This window comes from Pteropus vampyrus, unplaced genomic scaffold (assembly GCF_000151845.1).
Source record: "Pteropus vampyrus isolate Shadow unplaced genomic scaffold, Pvam_2.0 Scaffold44, whole genome shotgun sequence".
NCBI lineage: Eukaryota > Metazoa > Chordata > Mammalia > Chiroptera > Pteropodidae > Pteropus > Pteropus vampyrus.
Genome location: NW_011888825.1, coordinates 9,437,307 through 9,455,354, shown reverse-complemented (window position 1 = coordinate 9,455,354; position 18,048 = coordinate 9,437,307). Strand labels below are relative to the sequence as shown.

The 18,048-nt window shown below is 50.4% G+C and overlaps 1 protein-coding gene across 1 annotated transcript in view; it reads left to right on the top strand.

Moving 5' to 3' along the window:
• MYO15A (myosin XVA) overlaps window positions 1–13,539 on the top strand; it is a 51,920-nt gene extending 38,381 nt beyond the window's left edge. The window contains 10 exon segments of the mRNA XM_011359072.2: window positions 930–1,060; window positions 2,236–2,330; window positions 2,566–2,643; window positions 3,024–3,120; window positions 4,971–5,131; window positions 6,186–6,319; window positions 8,364–8,497; window positions 8,899–9,032; window positions 10,318–10,458; window positions 13,380–13,539. Of these exon segments, the coding sequence (XP_011357374.1) occupies window positions 930–1,060; window positions 2,236–2,330; window positions 2,566–2,643; window positions 3,024–3,120; window positions 4,971–5,131; window positions 6,186–6,319; window positions 8,364–8,497; window positions 8,899–9,032; window positions 10,318–10,458; window positions 13,380–13,481 (1,207 nt within the window). The 3' untranslated portion in view covers window positions 13,482–13,539.
• Window positions 13,540–18,048: the final 4,509 nt, after the last annotated feature.

Here is an 18,048-nt window from a genome sequence, read left to right as displayed (position 1 = left end):
AACATTTCCCATAGACTGACAAGATGGTACTCAGGGGGGACATTTCCCAGCTCAGCAATCCCACGGAAAGCAAGATTGACCAATATTTGCAGCGAAAATTCCCAAATCCGATCTTATCAGCCTGAGTTGGTCACATGCCCATCCCCAAAACAACTGCAATAGCTAGAGGATACAGAGATGTGATTGGCTAGACCTGGGTCACATTCCTGTCCCTAAACCATCACCATAGCCAAAGGGAGGGTGAATTCTAATTAGCCAGGTGTGACTAATTAGAGTTCTCCACACCACACAGATGTAGGGAAGGGTGGGTGGTTTTCCAAAGGAAGACCAAGTGCTGTCCCCAGACACTAGAGGTCCCCACAAATGAAATTCTCACACCAGGTCAGTGTGAAGGTGAATTACTGCGTGTCGTATAGGAGCAGCACACAGCAGGTGCCCAAAGTGTGTGCTGCTCTCATTACCACTGGGCCCAATGACCTGTTCCCATCTCCTCCACTTCCACTACATGCTCTCCACCCCCCTGGGAATTTTAGAACCACCCTGCACATCCTCTTGCCCCCCAAACTCTACCCCAGGCCTTACCTGACATCTCTGCACAGCCCTAGAAGGTTCCCCCTTGTCCTCCTTCAAGGACCTTCACACGGAAGTCTCTCCAAAGAGATTCTACCCAGGGAAGGCTTGTTTCTTCATGCATTTTGGGAGCCTCATTCCCTTTCTTCTCTGCCTCCCACCCTGACTTCCCAAGCAGAATATACCTTCTGCATGGCTTTGGGGCCACCTGCCCTGCTCTTCAGGCAGGGAGGAATATCCTCAGAACACAGGAGCTTCCTGAGAACCAGAGACCTCCAGCCCCATCCCGGGAGACTCCTGGAATGGCACTCTAGTGCTGTGGCCGCCTGTCATGTGGTCCTATGTGTGTGTCCTCACAGGGACAGCTGCCAGAGAGGCTGGAGGCTGCTGTACATTGTGGCTGCCTACCACAGCTGCTCTGAGGTCCTTCAGCCGTATCTTGTTCGTTTCCTCCAAGATGTGAGCCGGACCCCAGGCCTGCCCTTCCAAGGTGAGGGGCCAGAAAGTGGGGACCCAGGGCCAAGGGCCTATATGCATGGGCAGCCAGCAGGAGAGTAAACCCAGAGAGCCTAACCCTTCACAGGTGCCTGGGCAATTTTTTCTAGAATTAATTCACTCCCCAAACATTTGTGGAGGTCCCACAGGGGCTGATGCGATGGGTTGTCTGATCCAATGAGGAGGGTGGCATGTCAGGGAAAGCCTTCCAGAGGAGTTGTTGTTCTGGGTAGTGAGCACATGGGAGGGATTTCTAGGTGGGTTGAGTGGCAGGAGCAAAGGTCTAGAGGTAGAAAAATGTGGCATGTGGAGGAAGAGGAAAAGGAGGTAGCAAAGCCTGGATTACTGGAGTGGGGCCCTGCTTCTCTGGTCTTGGGAATCAACAAGGGTCTTAAGTGGGTCCAAGTGGAGGCAGGCCCAAAGCTGATGTCAGAGTCTCGGCCTTTCTCCCCTTGGAGTATAAAGGAAAGGAGCTGTGCCTCAGCCTCCCCTCCAGCCTTGTTTCCATAGCAACTTCTGGGTCCCGCTAAGAAAGAGGCCAGGGCTCCTGTGGTCAACACAGCAGCCAGCCATAAAAGAGACAGGAAACCTCTTTCTCTCTGCCTCTGAATCCTCCTCTTTGATTTGGTTAACAGATATTCGCAGGCTTAGAGGTGAATAGGCCCAGCTCTAGGGAAGGGCTCCCAGAGTCATGAAGGTGGCTGAATGTGCCCTACAACTCTGGATTTGACCCCTCCCCAGAGCAGGGTGAGGGTACTGCTTAACCAGAGAAATGGAGAAGCAGATGGTGGAGTCTTCTGTACTGGGACTCTGGGTGAGGGAGGGAGGTTGATAAGGGAGTCCTAGCTGGCAGGGGCATACCTGCATCACCATAGTCACACAGCCTATTAGGGGCAACCCCCACCCCCCTAGTCAACTGCTCAAGGTGACAGCTATTTCCAGGCCTCATCGGTAGCCAAGGGGACTGTTTACTAGACAAAATGCCTTAACCACATGGGATGTGGGCAAATCACTGCTCCTCTCTGAACTGTTTCCTCAACTATCAAATTGGAGCATAAAAGCCTGTCCCACAGGTTGCGGAGAGAACCCAGTGGGCTTGTGGCTGGTGGCCAGAAGAGCCCCTTTCTCTTACTGCTCACTCTGAGCAAGACCTTGACTCTGTCTCTGTAGGGATTGCCAAAGCCTGTGAGCAGAACCTGCAGAAAACCTTGCGCTTTGGCGGCCGTCTGGAGTTCCCCAGCAGTGTGGAGCTTCGGGCCATGTTGGTGAGTGTGCAGTGGAAGTGGGGGTCAGGATGAGTGTGAGACTTGAGCCCTGCCCAGAGACCCCATCGTGCGCTTGGATACATGCAGATGAGCCCTGTGAGGTTCAGATGCACAAGTGTTCCTCCATGTGCCTGCCCAGAATCTCTTGGCTTGGGAATTCCCATGGCAGGGGCTAATGGCTGGCCGAAATCCCAGGACCCAGCCTCTCCTGTCTCCTCACCCTTCTTTGTCCCAGGCGGGCCGCAGTTCCAAGAGGCAGCTCTTTCTTCTCCCTGGAGGCCTCGAACGCCACCTCAAAATCAAAACATGCACTGTAAGTGAGGGACTGTCTCTAGCAGGCAGCTGCTGGAGGGACAGGGACACCCCAGTCTCCAGAGTGGGCCCCCAAGGGTACTGAGCCCCTCCCAGGTGCTTACACAACCCCAAAAGGCAGGAATTATGTTTCAGAAGAATAGACTGAGCCTTAGAGGGGTGAATCTTCCATTTCAGGATTGTATGCAAATAGTGAGCCTCTCAGACTCCAAAAGTTGTGCTCCTTGCCTGTGTGAGGCTGATTCTCAGAGACCTTAAAGGATCCTCGTCTCTCTGCAGAGGGCCTAAGGAACTCTGCGTTTGGCCTCCTGGGGCCTGGGCAGGCTGGGAGGACAGAGCCATCTCATCATGGAGGTAAGCCTCACTCTTACCTCTGCCCAGGTGGCCCTGGATGTGGTGGAGGAGATCTGTGCTGAGATGGCTCTGACACGCCCTGAGGCCTTCAATGAATATGTCATCTTCATTGTCACCAACCAAGGTAAGTGGCCAGGAGGGCTGAGCTTGCTGGGCTTATGCCTACCACTTAGCCTGTAGGGTCCAGGTCAGATGCCACTTCCTACTTCCGGAAGCCCCTTGACTCCCATGTGGAAGGACCTCTCTGTGCACCAAGCATCCCTCAGCCCTTTGTCTCTCTCTGCTCTGTGTATAAGTTTGTCTTGCCTATCAGACTGGGAGTTCATGGAGGACAAGGCCTTCTGTCCGATTCCTCCTTCTGCCTCTCCTTCTGCCCGCTACCCTCAAGGAGCTTCCATCCTAGAAAGGTTTCCTTTAATAGGCCCCAACTCCTGGAACCCATGAATGCAAGCATTTTTCTTGCCACTTATGCCTTAATATTGGCCATAAGAGCCCCATTTCTTAGTTTCACCAGGCCCTTCTCTTGTAGCCCAAAGCCCCTTCCACCTGCTGTCCACCTACTCCAGACCATGACCTATAACCACCTGGTTGACTCTTTCAACCAGCTCTCCCCACTGCTGCCTCATCCCTGAACCATGTGTCTATCCTCAGCCCTCTTTGCCTTGAGTCCAGCCAAGAAATGGGGGAAGGGGAAGGTGGTAATGAAATGGTCCTAATAACTGACATTTATGGAGCAGATACTATGTCCCACGCACAGTTCAAAGCATTTAATTCTGTCAAATCCTTTCACCCCCCCCCCCACGATAACCCTATGAAATGGAGACTGTTATCATCCCCATTTACAGATGGGGAAACTGAGGCCCACAGAAGCTGTAGTAGTTTCCTATTGCTACTGTAACAAACCACCACATATTTAGGGCCTTAAAACAACACTTGTTTCTTATCTTATGGTTCTGAAGATCAGAAATCCTGAAATCAGAGTGTCATTGGGGTTGGTTCCTTCTGGAGCCTCTAGAGGATGAATTGTTTTCTTGCCTTTTCCAGCTCGTAGAGGCTGCCCAAATTTCTTGGCTCATAGCCCTTCTGCCGTCTTCAAAGCCAGCAGTGTAGCATCTTAATATCTTCCTTCCTCCCTGCCCCCCTCTTTCTCTCTCTCCCTCATCCTTCTTATAAGGACCCTTGAAATTACATTGCGTCCACTTAGAACCCAGGACAATTTCTTCATCCTAAGACCCCTAATTTAATCACATTTACGAAGTCCCTTTTGCCATGAAGGCAACATATTCACAGGTTCTAGGGATTAGGGCATGGGCATCTTTGGGGAAGGGCCATTATTCAGCCTTCTATAGAAGTTAAGGGACTTACCCAAAGTCACACAGTTGGAATTTAAACCCAGGCAGTCTGGCCTTAAGAGTCTGGACTTTATCATCATGCCATGCCCCCTCTTTGGTAAATTTTACTGAAGGCGTGGAACAGGGAGCAGAAATGTCTGTGTAGGAAATGAAAACTTAAGTCTCTCCTACAGTCTCAGACCCATTCAGTGCCAGACCCAAGTCCTCCCCAGCCCCCATCTAGGAGCCCAGCAGAGGGTCTCTCCTGAAGGAGTTCTATGAAAAGGCACCCATTGAGTTTCATGATCTGAGGCCTGTTGTGCTTTTCCTTGTCCTTAGCCTCCTATGGAAAGGGACTAGGCTTTCAATGAGCATAACCTGAGACACTTTCCTAGACATAGGGGGCTGTAGCTTTGAATTGGAGGTATTCCCATCTCTGGTCATCAATGTTCCACAAACGCAGGGCACTATATTTCATAACATGCTCTCCTGTACTGAGGGTGCTGTGTCTCAAAGGCAGCAGGGGGCTTGCCAGAGGTGATGCTTCACCTGGGTAGCAGTTTGGGATCTGCACATGTGCTCTGCAAAGGCACACACATGTGCACACATGTACCCCCACTCAGCTGCCCCTGGCTCTCTGCAGGCCAGCATGTGTGCCCTCTCAGCCGCTGTACCTACATCCTGGATGTGGCCTCAGAGATGGAGCAGGTGGAAGGTGGCTACATGCTCTGGTTCCGGCGCGTGCTTTGGGATCAGCCGCTCAAGTTTGAGAATGAGCTATACGTGACCATGCACTACAACCAGGTCAGCGCGTGTGGGCCACTCTGATGCTCTAGAAACTCCCAGGTTCCCCTAGGCATCTAAGGTCAGACTAGCCTTGGCATTTGACGCCTTCATGATTCGGCCCTGCTGACGTTTCTAGGCCTGGTGCCTCTGCTTCTTTGTGTGGTCTCCTTAAAGCACTTAAACGATGTCACTCTCACTGACTAAATCTCAGACCTTTGCAGGTGCTGTCATTCCGCCTGGCCTGCCCTTCCTGCATCTACACTTTTCTAAGTCCTCCCCAACAAGCCTGTCACAAACAGCACCTCTTCTATGAGGGCACTCTGAATTCACCTCTCCTCCTGATTTCCTCCTGCCACTTGGCCTGTTCCTCACTCAAAGGCCTAAGCAGGCTTTGGCTGGCATTGTTATTTTTATCTTTGTGTTATTCTCCTTTGCTACTTGGTCCTCTAAGTCAGGATTCTGGGTTTTGCAAAATCTGGTTCTCCCCTCCTGTGCTAACATTTGTGTAAGTGCTTAGACAGAGAGTGCGTGTTTTTGTGGAAATGCCAAAGCTTCAGCAATTCCAAGTACAAAATACAGTCACTTGGCTTTTGTGGCCACATGGTGTCACTGTTGCCTACTATCCCTAGCAGTCCAGTATAGTGCTGGTCAAGATAAGGCCTGTAGGCCGGCAGTCTAGCTTGGGAACTTGTTAAAATGCAAATCCTCAAGTCTTGCCCCAGATCTAGTGAATCAGAATCTGGTGGTGAAGCCCTTGCATCTGTTTTAGTGACTCTAGCATGTGCCGTTTTCAGTAACCCCAGTCCAACAGACATTCCCACACACTGCGGTGTGGATGCCCACACTCTTTCCAGGTCACCGTGGGAACTACTATATGGGCTTCAAGGCCCTCACAGTTCACCCTCACATGCCTCTGTCATCCTTCCCCAAAGCCCAGGAAAGTGGCAGGCCACTCAACCCCCAGAAGCAAATGGGACTAGAACCATTAAAATTTTGTATCTGCACATCTCCTGTGATTGAATGCCTGAATGCATGCCTGCCTGCAGGCCCTCATTGGAGTACTCCCCAACAGGTCCTGCCTGACTACCTAAAGGGCCTCTTCAGCAGTGTGCTGGCCAGCCGGCCTAGCGAGCAACAGCTACAGCAAGTGTCCAAGCTGGCTTCGCTGCAGCACCGGGCCAAGGACCACTTCTACCCGCCCAGTGTGTGAGCACCTGTTCACTTGTCAGCCCTCCCACCCCTACTCCACCCCGTTCCTCAGAGCTGGCCATCCCAGGCTCCTGTGTACCCCTCTCGTACCAGCAGGCAGACTGGGAAGGGGCTGTCCTGGCCATGGGGCTGAAGTCCTCCAACTCGCCATATGAACTGGGACTCCACCTCTTCCCACAACACACTGCTTCCAGTTGGTATTAATAGCTCAGAGCAAATTTAATGATGAAAAGGCTTTCAAGACACACACACCCTGTGGTCCAGGAAATACACATGGCCATGAAGAAAGGTTTAGCCACAGAAACATTTACCACAGGGTCACCTACAACAGCCACCTCAATGTCCAACAACAGAAGGTTCTTTGAATAAATCCTGGGTGTTAGGCAGCCTTTAAACTGATGTTCTCAAAGAGGTGATAAATTAGTCCTTCTCAGATTTGGTCTCAGGACCTTTTTACTTCCTGAAAATAGGACCCCAAAGAGCTTTTGTTTATGTGAATTGCATCTATCAATATAGTGACCATATTAAAAATTAAAACAATTTAAAATATTGATTTATTAATTTAAAAATAAAGATATTACATGTTAACATAAATAACTATAATAACTATGATATATAAGGAATAATTATAATACAAATAATATAAATTAACATTACATGTTAATATAAATAACTTATAAAAAAATTGTATTTTCCAAAACAAACTTAGTGAGAAGAGTGGCACTGTTTTACATTTTGCAAATCTTTATCATCTGGCTTAATAGAAGAGAGCTAGATTCTAGTATCTGCTTCTGCAGTCAGTCTGTTGTAGGCTCACATGTCATGTAACATCTGGCTAACTCCACTGTACACTTGTGAGAGAACAAGAGGGAAAAAAGCAACTAACATCTTAGTGTTATTATGGAAATGGCTTTGACCTCCCATGCCTTTGGCCACACTTTGAGAATCCCTGGTATGAATAATAGTAAGATAATGTATGTACAGTGTATGTCTTAGTGCTCATAATGCAGTAAGGGCTTAGTATGTTACAGTTTTATGCAAAAAGCACAGGAAGCACATAAAGGTATAATTCCAACCCTAGATAAAAATAATCATTCATTTCTTGCTTTTTGCAAGGCACTCTGCATGCATTATCTTAGCTAATCTTCCCAACTGCACTTTACTTTCTCTTATACAGATGAGGCATCGAGACCCAAAGAGTTTATGTGGCTTACTGAAGCTTATCAAGCTAATAGGTGGGGGGGTGGGGGGGGAGGGGATCAGGATACAAACTTGAGAAGACTGGGTCCAGATGCCAGGCTCTGACCCCAGCAGTGTGAAGAAGGAAAGATGTGCCCAGTGGAGGGGTCTCTTGGGGGAGGGGGATTCCCCGGATTTTCTCCTAACCGTTCCCCGGTCTGTAGCCCAGGGCAGCTGGGATGTACTGGGACTGCTGTTGGTATTTTCCAGTTGTCCTGAGAGGCAAAGGAGCTGCCCTGAGAGAACCAACAAGTCAGAGAGAATGGACTGGAGTGAGGGTGGGAGGCTGATGGTCCCTCGGGAGGCGGGTGGGAGGTGGTATTCTCGACCTTCCTCTGCTCCATGCTCAGACCTGTGGTGGTGGTAGCTACCCTGGTATTTCCGCCTTCTCCGCAACCTGGTGACCTCTGGCCTGGGCTTCTTGGAGGAAGGGACTATAAAGGATGAACCTGCCTTGGGTTCAAGTTTCAGTCTCCTAACTCAGACTCACTTGAATACTGTGTGACCTTGGACAAGTCAGTGAATTTCTCAGAGCCTCATTTTTCTCATCTTCAAACAGGGAGCTTAGTGGTACTGGCCAGCAGTAATTGAACACCTGCTGTGTGCCGGGGTACTGTGTGAGCACTTTACGCCCATCTTCAACTTATCTGCACTCCCCAGCATTTAGTCTTCCAGGGAGGTGCAAAGATCGCAGCTGTTTTGCCGAATACCTGCCTTGCAGTGAGGATTGAATGAGACTGTGTGCAGAGTACCTGTAGTGACAATGATGGGCACTCAGGACCTCTTTTCCCACCACGTCCAGGCGAGAGATACAGGAGTACATCCCGGCCCAGCTATATCACACCATGGCCAGCTCAGCCTGGCTCAACCTGGTCAGCCAGCACCGGCAGCAGACACAGGCACTCAGCCCCCACCAGGCCCGTGCCCAGTTTCTGGGTAAGAGTCAAGGGCTGGGGGGAAATAATTATAGGGGGCTTTGCTGAGGAGGGGATTCTAGAGGGTGGAGATGGAGAAACTATGTTCTTTGCACAAAGATATTTTCGATGTTAGCCAAGCTGAGCTGCCTAGAGAGAACACCTTTCTAAAATTTTCACCAAGGCACCACTGAGTCTCTGGGTGGCCTTGGGCAGAGAGAGCTGGCAATTGGGGAGAATTGCTACAAGTGGAGAGAGGGGAAGGTGCAGAGACATGAGGCTGGAGAGGCAGGAGGAGACCCAGAATGAGGACTCCTTGCCAGCCACAGTGAGAGAAGACATGGGCAGCAGGCAGCTGTGCAGCTGAGGGCTCTGGTTGTCACTGATGAGTCCCTCACTCTGACTGCCCTTCTCTCATTCCAGGCCTCCTCAGTGCCTCACCCATGTTTGGCTCCTCCTTCTTCTTCATCCAGAGCTGTAGCAACGTTGCCGTGCTGGCCCCCTGCATTCTTGCCATCAACCAGAACGGCCTCAACTTTCTCAGCATTGAGACCCACGTGAGTTGCATTAGCCTGGCACTGCCCCCTCACCCCGCTCCTCTGAGCCCCACCCCTCAGAGGAGCTGAGATCTCCAGGCAGAAGCCCAGCTCCACCACTTATACCTGTGTGACCCTGAGCACATCTCCCCTGCTCTCCAAGCCTCATTTCCTCCTCTGGAGCATGGGGATGATAGAACCCACCCCATGGGGCTGTTGTGAACCTAAAATGAGATAAAACACATACTAAGCATTCAGACAGTATATTTGTCAGCTCCAGCTGCCATAACAAGGTATCACAGACTAGGGGCTTCAGCAACAGAAATTTCTCACAGTTCGAAAGTCTAGAAGTCCAAGAACCAGGTGCCAGGAGGGTTGGTTTCCTCTGAAGCCTCTCTCCTTGGCTTGTAGATGGCTGTCTTCTCCCTGTGTCCTCACATGGCCTATTCTCTACATGCATCCCTGGTGTCTTTGTTTTGTTCAAACTTCTTTTCATAAGGACACTAGTCAGGTTGGATTAGGGCCTACTTCTTTAAAGGCCCAATCTTCAAGTATAATCACATTCTGAGGTATGGGGGGTTAGAGCTTCGATATATGGATCTGGGGGAACGCAATTAAGTCCATAACAAAAAGGACCTGTTACCCGCTTTTTTAGTTCTTCTTCTACAACTGGACCCTGAGATGAGGACTCTGGGGCAAGTGGTTTATTTGGAGGTGATTCTAGGAAACAGTGGAGTGAGAAAGTACAACTAGGAAGGGATGTCTCACACACATCTTGGGAACACACCTTGGGAAGGGTGTTTAGCAAGCAAGTTCCTGCTTTGGTAACTGGAGCCCTGGGAGACAGCATGGAACACATCCCTCAGAATATGCCCTCTAGCCTAGGTACAAGGGAGCTGGAGTGTCTAGCCACCACATTAACCAAGGCATTAACTCTCATTGCTCTGGCTTTCCTTTTTTTGCTCCAAGTTTGCTCCTGGGGATAAAAAGAAAGCTCCAGACAATGAGGTACAGGTGTTAAGCAGCAGCTTTGATGTGAAGGTCAGGGCAACACCACGTCTGCAGCACCCCTAGATCCCAAGCATTTAAAACAGTGCCTGGTACACTGTAGATCTTGTTGAATCAGTTTTACAAGTGAGATCCAGAGAGGTAAGGCATTGACTTGCTCCAGGTCATATAGTAAGTCACTGGGGAACTGGTACTCCAACCGGGGCATCCTGCTTCCTACTGATCTGATCTGCAGGGGAGGGGTAAAGGTGTGTGAGACCATCTCCCCTATAAGCCTGTCTGCTCCCCTCCCCAACAGGAGCTGATGGTGAAGCTCCCCCTGAAGGAGATCCAGTCAACACGGACCCAGCGACCCACAGCCAGCTCCAGCTACCCCTATGTGGAGATTGTGCTGGGGGATGTGGCAGCCCAGTGCACCATGCAGCTGCAGCTGGAGCAGGTGAGTCCTGCCCCAGGACCCAGGCCTTGTCACCCAGCCCCTCACTCCCTTATTCCGCTCATCAGGCTCTTCTCTGAGCCTGGCTCCAAGATAAGTCAGCTTCTGGCTGTGACCCAGGGAGCCTCTGACCCAGTGCAGGGGACAGAACTAACCTAACACTGCACAGAATTGCAGGTCATTAGGGTGGTCTTCCAGTGAAGCATCTTAGTGGCGGGATCATGAGAAATAGCTCCAGGGTTTTACAGAATAGTGAGGAATTTGATGGAGAACCTGAGGACACAGCCAGGGCAGGAGAGGTCTTAAAAGTCCTTGAATGTCAAGCTAAGAATCTGGGGATTTCTCTTGAGGGCATTAGAGAGCCATAGAAGGTTGATGAGAGGGCAGGGACACAGAAAGTCTGAGGAGTTCACCTGGGCTAAGGCTTGGAAGATGGCTTGTGGGGCCTGGGATTGAGGATGAGGAGAGTGGGGTCCCCATGTGACAGACAGGGAAACAAGCCCACCGGCCCTGTCCCTAATCATACATGCAGCAACTGTGGCTGCTCCCTAAAGGTATGGCTGACCTCTAGGCTCCTGTCCAAGAATCACAGACTGCTGGGGGTAGGGCAGGACCAGGGTTCTCACCCTGTTAGAAAGATGATTGAAGCTCACAGAAGGGGTAAAATTGGGGCTGGGACCCACACGTCTACCCTTGCCAGTCTACCACATTCCTCCTCAAGATCTGGGCCCAGGATCATACCCCTTTCCCCGCATGCCAGGGCCTGCCTTGAAGGGGCTGATTTCTCAGGGCAAGAGAGAAGAGTTCTCATGGCCCCAGCTCTGCCTCTGAGAGACAGGACCAGAACAGAACCCCTATGGCCTCCTGTGCCCTTTGGTGAACCTGTGACTCAGGGCCAGGCTCCCCAGTCAGCTTTCTACTCACTCCAATTCTTTTCCTGCCAAGATTACCCTAGTTCTGGCTTTACCCTCTGGCCTGGCCTGCATCCTAGAACCCTCCTCTCTGAGCTTCCACCTTAGCAAACCTGCCTCCTTGTACCTGCCAACAACCTTTTCCTTCTTGGGCTCCTTTCCTGGGGCCTCCTCCCCAGATAGCCTCTAAATGTTACTGAGTCTTGGCCTGTCCCCCAGCACCCTCTCTGGCCCTGAGGCTTCCAAAACCATCTGCTGTCATCAGCCCCCATACTTCTGTCTCCAGCTGTGAACCCCCAGCATGTCCCTTGGAGACCAACAATCCACTTCATCTTACCTCCCAACCCTCCCAGCACTTGGGCCCCCAACCCAGGAGACCTCCCCATCGCTGTCCCTCCTCTCATTATCTTTGTGGCCCTCTGCTCACTCTCTCCAGCTTCCCTGGCCTCTTTTTCTGGCTCAGTAGCCCTCACTATGCCTTGCAGACCATTTCATCTAGTTATTTTTTGTTTATGTATTGTTGTCTCCCCCACCAGAATATCAGCCCCAAGAGGGCAGGGCTGTGTCTATTTTGTCTACACTATGTCCATAGCACAGTACCCAGCACATAATAGATGCTGAATAAGTGGATGGATGGACCAATGGAGTCCTTTTTGGCTTCTCTACTTCCTTGCAGCCCCCCTGACCTCTTTATGCTGCCACCTCTGCCTCTTGCATGTAGAGTGGGGGACACATTCATTCATTCATTCATTCATTCAATACATAACTATTGAGCATCTCTATGTAGCAGGCTCTGCGCTGGCTGCAGGGATACTGAAGTGACTGAAATCCCCTGATCACTGGCTCTCACAGAGCCCTGAGTCTCATGGGGGAGACAGAAATCAAAGAATTTCTCCAATAAACCATGATCAGTGCTGAGATGGTGTACTTAAGAGGTACTGGGAGGTGATCAGGAAGGCTTCCAGGAGGAAGTGATATCTTACTTAATGCAGCAATTCAGCCAACATAACTGGGTCTCTTTCCCACCTACCTCTGACTGTGCGAGGGAATCCTAGTGATGCCTGGAGCACTGCAGCACGTGGATAGGAAGACTGGCTGGAGGGAAGGATCCCCATTTTACACTCTCTGATCTCATTAGCTGAGGTGGCCCCAGGGTGGTGCAACCACAGCTAACCTCAGCAAGAGCACTTCAGAGTGTGGCCTTGGGCATTCTACCACCTGGGTTCAGTCCCTACCACCTACCAGCCGTGAGATCTGAGGCAAGTGGCTTCATGGTTCTAGCCTGTTTCCTTGCTTGTGGAATGGGATCTAAGAGTGTCTGCCTCATAGAGACACTGTTGGGATTAGAAGGGGTAGGACACAGGAAGCTCTCAGGACAATGCCTGGCCCACAGTTGCCTTTCAGTAAGTGCTGCCCTCATTATTTCTAACCTCTCTCTGAGCAGTTCCTGCTGGCCCTCTGGACATTTCCAGGGGGATTCCAATTGGCTGTGCTCTGAGAACCACTCACAGATGGATTTTCCACAGTTCCCTTTTGCCCCCCTGCCCCAGTTGGGAGCTCTGAGGCTGGGTCACCGTGTATTTTGAGCTGTGGGTGCCAGGTGGTAACCATGGCAGCATATAGTTAGAAACTGTTACCATTTATCGACTGGACTAATATTTTTAAGATCTAAAGGATTCACATATAATAAAATCCCATGGAATCTTCACCACAGCCTGTGAGGCAGGGTAAATTGAAACCCTACAGATGAGGCCACTAAGGCTTAGAGAGATGAAGTAACTGGCTTCAGGTCATACAGTTCACATGCAGCAAAGCTGGCAGATGTTCTTAATCTCCTGCTTGCTTGCCCCTTCCAGCCTGCAGCCCAGCATTCCTCTTTCCAGCTTCTCATGCTCCTTCCAGGGCTCTGGGGGAGGTAGGGAGGCTGGTCTCCGCCTCTCTCCCAACCACCAGCTAGCACCTTGGGCAAGTGTTGGGGGGGCGGTGTGTGGACTCTCACTGTCTCTCCTGCAGGGCCTGGAGCTGTGCCGTGTGGTGGCCGTGCACGTGGAGAACATGCTCAGTGCCCGGGAGAAGCGGCTCACATTGCCCCCCAGTGAGATAACGCTGCTCTGACCTAGCCCTAGCCCTGCAGCTGTCCTCTGATAGAATGCTTGCTGTGTGGCCCTAGGGGAGTTACTGGGCCTCTCTGAGCCAGTGATCCTTGTAAAGGGTCAGAACCTTGGAGGAGACCCAAGTCCCCAGAAACCCGAGAAAACCCATCTAGAGTTGGGAAAGAATAGCAGCATGTAATCTAGGGTCAGATAGCCAGAGGAACTTCCAAAGGTTGGCCCATGGGGCCTCCTGCCACATACTCACTGAGAGCCCTGCCCCTGACTCCCACCTGAGGCAGGAAAGCCCCACACCAGTGGCCTGGATGAGCTGGACTTTGCCTTTGGTTTACCCTGGGTCTGATGTTCAAATCTGCTCCACATCCCAGCCCCTCACATGTCCTCCTTGTGTTTCCTCCGCACCATCCCACACTGCCACTCAGCTTGGATTTGCGACCTTTGGTCATTTTTGTGCAAATAAAAGGTTTACCTGGCAGCCGCCATTCCTTGATAGAGTTGCTGAGTGGCTAGAAAACAAGTCTGAAAGATGAAGCACAAGTTGGAGGCCTAGTTATGCTCACTGCCCATGAACAGACTTCCAGAAGAGACATCTGTCCTTACCTCTCCCTGCAGACCCCTGTCCTCCTACTCTACACTCCTTGGGTAGCCCTAACCTCAGGCCCCCATCACTGGATGGGCCACACAAGGTTCGAGAGTGGCCTAGTAGAGGGAGAGCAAAGTTTCATGTCAGGGGCTGGAGAGGGAGAAGTCTGGGAAAGAGATCCCTAGAGAATAGGACTCTGCATTTGGGTTTCGAAGAATGAATAGGAGTTTGCTAGGAATAGATGGAGGGGAGGGGAATGAACATCCAACAGAGAAAATAGTGTTTATTCCCTACTATATCCTCCAGAGCCTCTAGAACAATGCCTAACACAAAGTAGGTACTCAAAAAATACTTGTCACATGAATAAAAGAATAAACGAATATTGCTGGTGCTTTGGGGGACTTGTGGGGGAGGGGAGCAGGAGTCTTGAGAGAGGACATCTGGATAGTTATGTGGGGGCATAATTGGCTGGAAAAAGGATTTATTTACTTATTCAATACCTATTAAGCACCTACTGTGTACTAGGCAAATGCCAGTCACTGGGAGTTGCTCAGTTAAAGTATAAACCAGAATAAGACCTCAAAGTGGGAATTAGCTAGGTGATTAGGGTAGGAAAACAGCATGTACAGGAACCCTGAAGTGAACATTACTTAGGGGGTGGACATTACTAGTACAAGGACTTGAGATTGAAGAGGCTGGCAGGGGTGGATAGGATAAGGCTTTGCAGGATACACTAAGGATTTAGGATTTCATCCTAAGAGCCATGAAGAGCCTTCAAAGGTTTTTTAGTGGGGGTGAGGGGCAATCTGCTCAGATTGTACTTTGAAAAGGTCATTCTGACTACAAAGCAGAGTGCATGTAGGAGGCAGAGACCAGAGGAGAGGCTGCTGCAGTGTCAGCTGGGAAACTGTGGCATGGACACTGGTGGTGGTGACAAGGGTGGGGAGAAGTTAACTTGGGAGAGACTTAAGAAGTCCAACGGGCAGGATTGGGAAATCAATCAGACCATCCTGAGACAGGTCAAGGAAGAGATGCCACAGGACTGTTCCACTTTTACCACTGCCTTAGGTTGGCTTCCCCCAGAAACAGCCCCAAAATGAAGAGTACAGTACACATAGCTGATTTGGGAGGTCAGGTAAGTCAGGAAAGAGATAGAAAGAACTACTCCTGCTGTAGTAGCTCTGCTCATGTGAGAAGTGAAAGGCCTTTTGGGATTCAGAATATGACTAGGCTGTGTGAATAAGGCAACTTGAAAGTGGGTCCTCCAGGCTGAGTTGCCCCAGCTGATACACATGGAACTGAAAGGAACCTCTTGGCCCATCCCTAGCCAGACTACAGATTTGTGGGCTGGATAAGTGACTGTGGTCTCAGTTTTGGGGTACTTTGTTACCGAGAATTGGGTAACTAAAACATCAGGGCTTTTGGGCTTCAGGACCTGGGCCTTAAGGCACAAGGCTCATGTTTTAACAGCTGTTGTGGTGACTAGTGGCATCAATGAGTTGAGCTCTTTTAAGAGAAGGTAACAATTCCCATGAGGCAGAGTGGAGAGTTAGGGATGGCAAGAAAGTCAGACTCAGCTGTGTGCCCCAGACACTCTAGGGGTACCACATTGGTCCGGAACTCCAGGTAGATATGAGGAGATCCAGAGAAGAGGGAACCAAGTCCCAGGGTTTCCAGCCTAGCATGGGGTGAGAACAACACAAGAGAAATGTCTGGGTGCCATGGGAGCGTGAGATAGTCAACTGGTAAAAGCTTGCAATCGCAGTTGAGTGTAGCAGGTTGCACCATATGTGTATGCTGAAAAGTAACTGGAAGAACCTCTGCTGCCTCTCTGTGAGACAGGGGACTGGACTTGGCCAGGTTCCAGTATCTACATACTTATCCCACTGGTCTTCCTCTGCCCAGGTGTGCCTCCTCCTGCCTAGGACCCACAAGAATCTTCATAAAATCTTGGTTTGGTAGTTAAAGGCCCAAGTTGTGAAACCAGAAATCCCTGCGTTCAAATTCCACACCAGTATGCTGATTAGCTGTATGGCCTTTTGCAAGTTGCTTGCCCTCTCTGAGCCTCTGGTTCCTTCTTTGTAAACTGGAAGCATTGACAGAATCTTTAGGACAAGTGCTTTCTAAGTGGTCATCATTATGTTCCACATGGGATTCAAATGGATGTCTGGAGTGGGGAACGTTTTTTTTTTTTTTTAAAGAAAGCTAATTTTTATCAAGTTTTTACTTTACACTCTGTACTAACCCATTTAACCCTCAAAATACCCCAACAAAGTTGGTACTATTATTGCCATTTTGTACATGGGGAAACTGAGACCCATAGTAGTGAAGCAAGTACCCACTTAGTGGCCTAGCCAAGATTCAAATGTAGGCAGCTGGATTCTATAGTCTGTGCTGTCTGTCACTGAGGCTCAGAGAAGGGAGGGCCCTGACTCCAGAATACAGTCAGGTAGGAGCACATGGAAGCTTCCAATGGGAGTGTCTAGGATGGGAGGGGCTGTTAAAATCTAGAAAAGAGGTGATTTGAATTTTTGCCTGGGCTTCCTAGGGGAGTCTCTAGGAAGACTTTCCGATTGCTGAGGTAGTGAGCTCTCCGTCAAGCAAGTGTGTGAGCAGAGTATGAAGTCCCCCAGTTGGAAGGCAATATAGACTTGGGCGCTGGGCTTCTGAAGGGCCTGAGCCCTCCCAGCCAAACTGCCTATTATGAAGCTGACGGGGCTCTGCCCAGGTGTTTCACTTAGTATGGCCCACGCAGGACTGGAGCCAGAACCTAGGCTGTGTTGCCAACTGACTGCCTTCTCACTACCTGGTGGCTGCCTTCCTACCACCCCCACCACCAGCAGCAGCACCCCACTACGCTATGTTGGAAAAGGACAGGAGCCAAAGTTACTATAGGTTTCATGCCTGCCTCACTTTTCCTCTGCACCTACTGCTTGGCAGGGAGGGTAAACCAGCAGGGAACCTGGTTTACCCCATCCCACAGACTTTGCTGGCCTGGCCTTGCCAAGTCACTACACAACAACCCCCACCTCCCAACAGGGACTGGTAGGACTGTTTACAAATGCAGAGACTGAAGCCAACTCTGCTTAACATACATGACTTCATTTCATCCTCACAATTACCATAAGAGGTGGATACTAGTGTTATTTCCATTTTACAGACCAGAAGACTGTGGTTCAGAAAGGGGAAGTCACTTGCTCAGAGTCATACAGCCATACAGCCCGTCAAGAGGTCAAGATTCAAATCCATGTCTCTCAGATTCCAGAGGCAGGTGCTTATGCTTTGACAAGCTGCTGGGGGGAGAGGGGCTGTGGAGAGGGCTCAGAGACACACTGGCTAGGAGCAAAATGGCCAGGGAGTCGAGGCTGAAGGCAGACGCACAGGCCAGATCATGAAACCTAAGATACATTTCATTTCAGTGAGAATCTGGGAAGATTACCAAAGAGAAGTGAGCTGAGCCTCAAAAAATCAAAATGAAGATGGGTGGAAGGGAACCAGTATCCTAGCTTGGATAAATGCCAGAAGGTGTAACAGGGTATATGTCTGCAGACTTCACAGTGTCCGGGCGAGGCTGGGATTCAGTGTTCGCGGAGAAGGGTAGGAAAGGTCTTCGACAAAGGCCTTGAACGCCAAGCAAAGCAGATGAACTTTATCTTGAGAGGTTGACCAGAAAACCCTACCCGTGGAGCCGCCCCTGCACACCCCGAGTCGCCTGGCCTCTGTTCACACCCATCACTCTGTCCGACCGCACTACTTCAAAACTTTTTATTATCTCTAGTAATGATCTACAATTTTGCCGTATCCACGAGCTTATTCGTCCCCTTGAGTTTTCTTCTGTTCCCGAAAGAGGTGTTCTCACATTCATCTCTATCTCAAAGGAAAGGCTATGACAAACCCAGCGGCGCAAGCGCCCGAAGCCAGCCGGACGTGACTTTTGGAACGTCCGCTCCGGGTGGGGGCGGCGGGCAGCGGTAGCGGCGGCCGATGA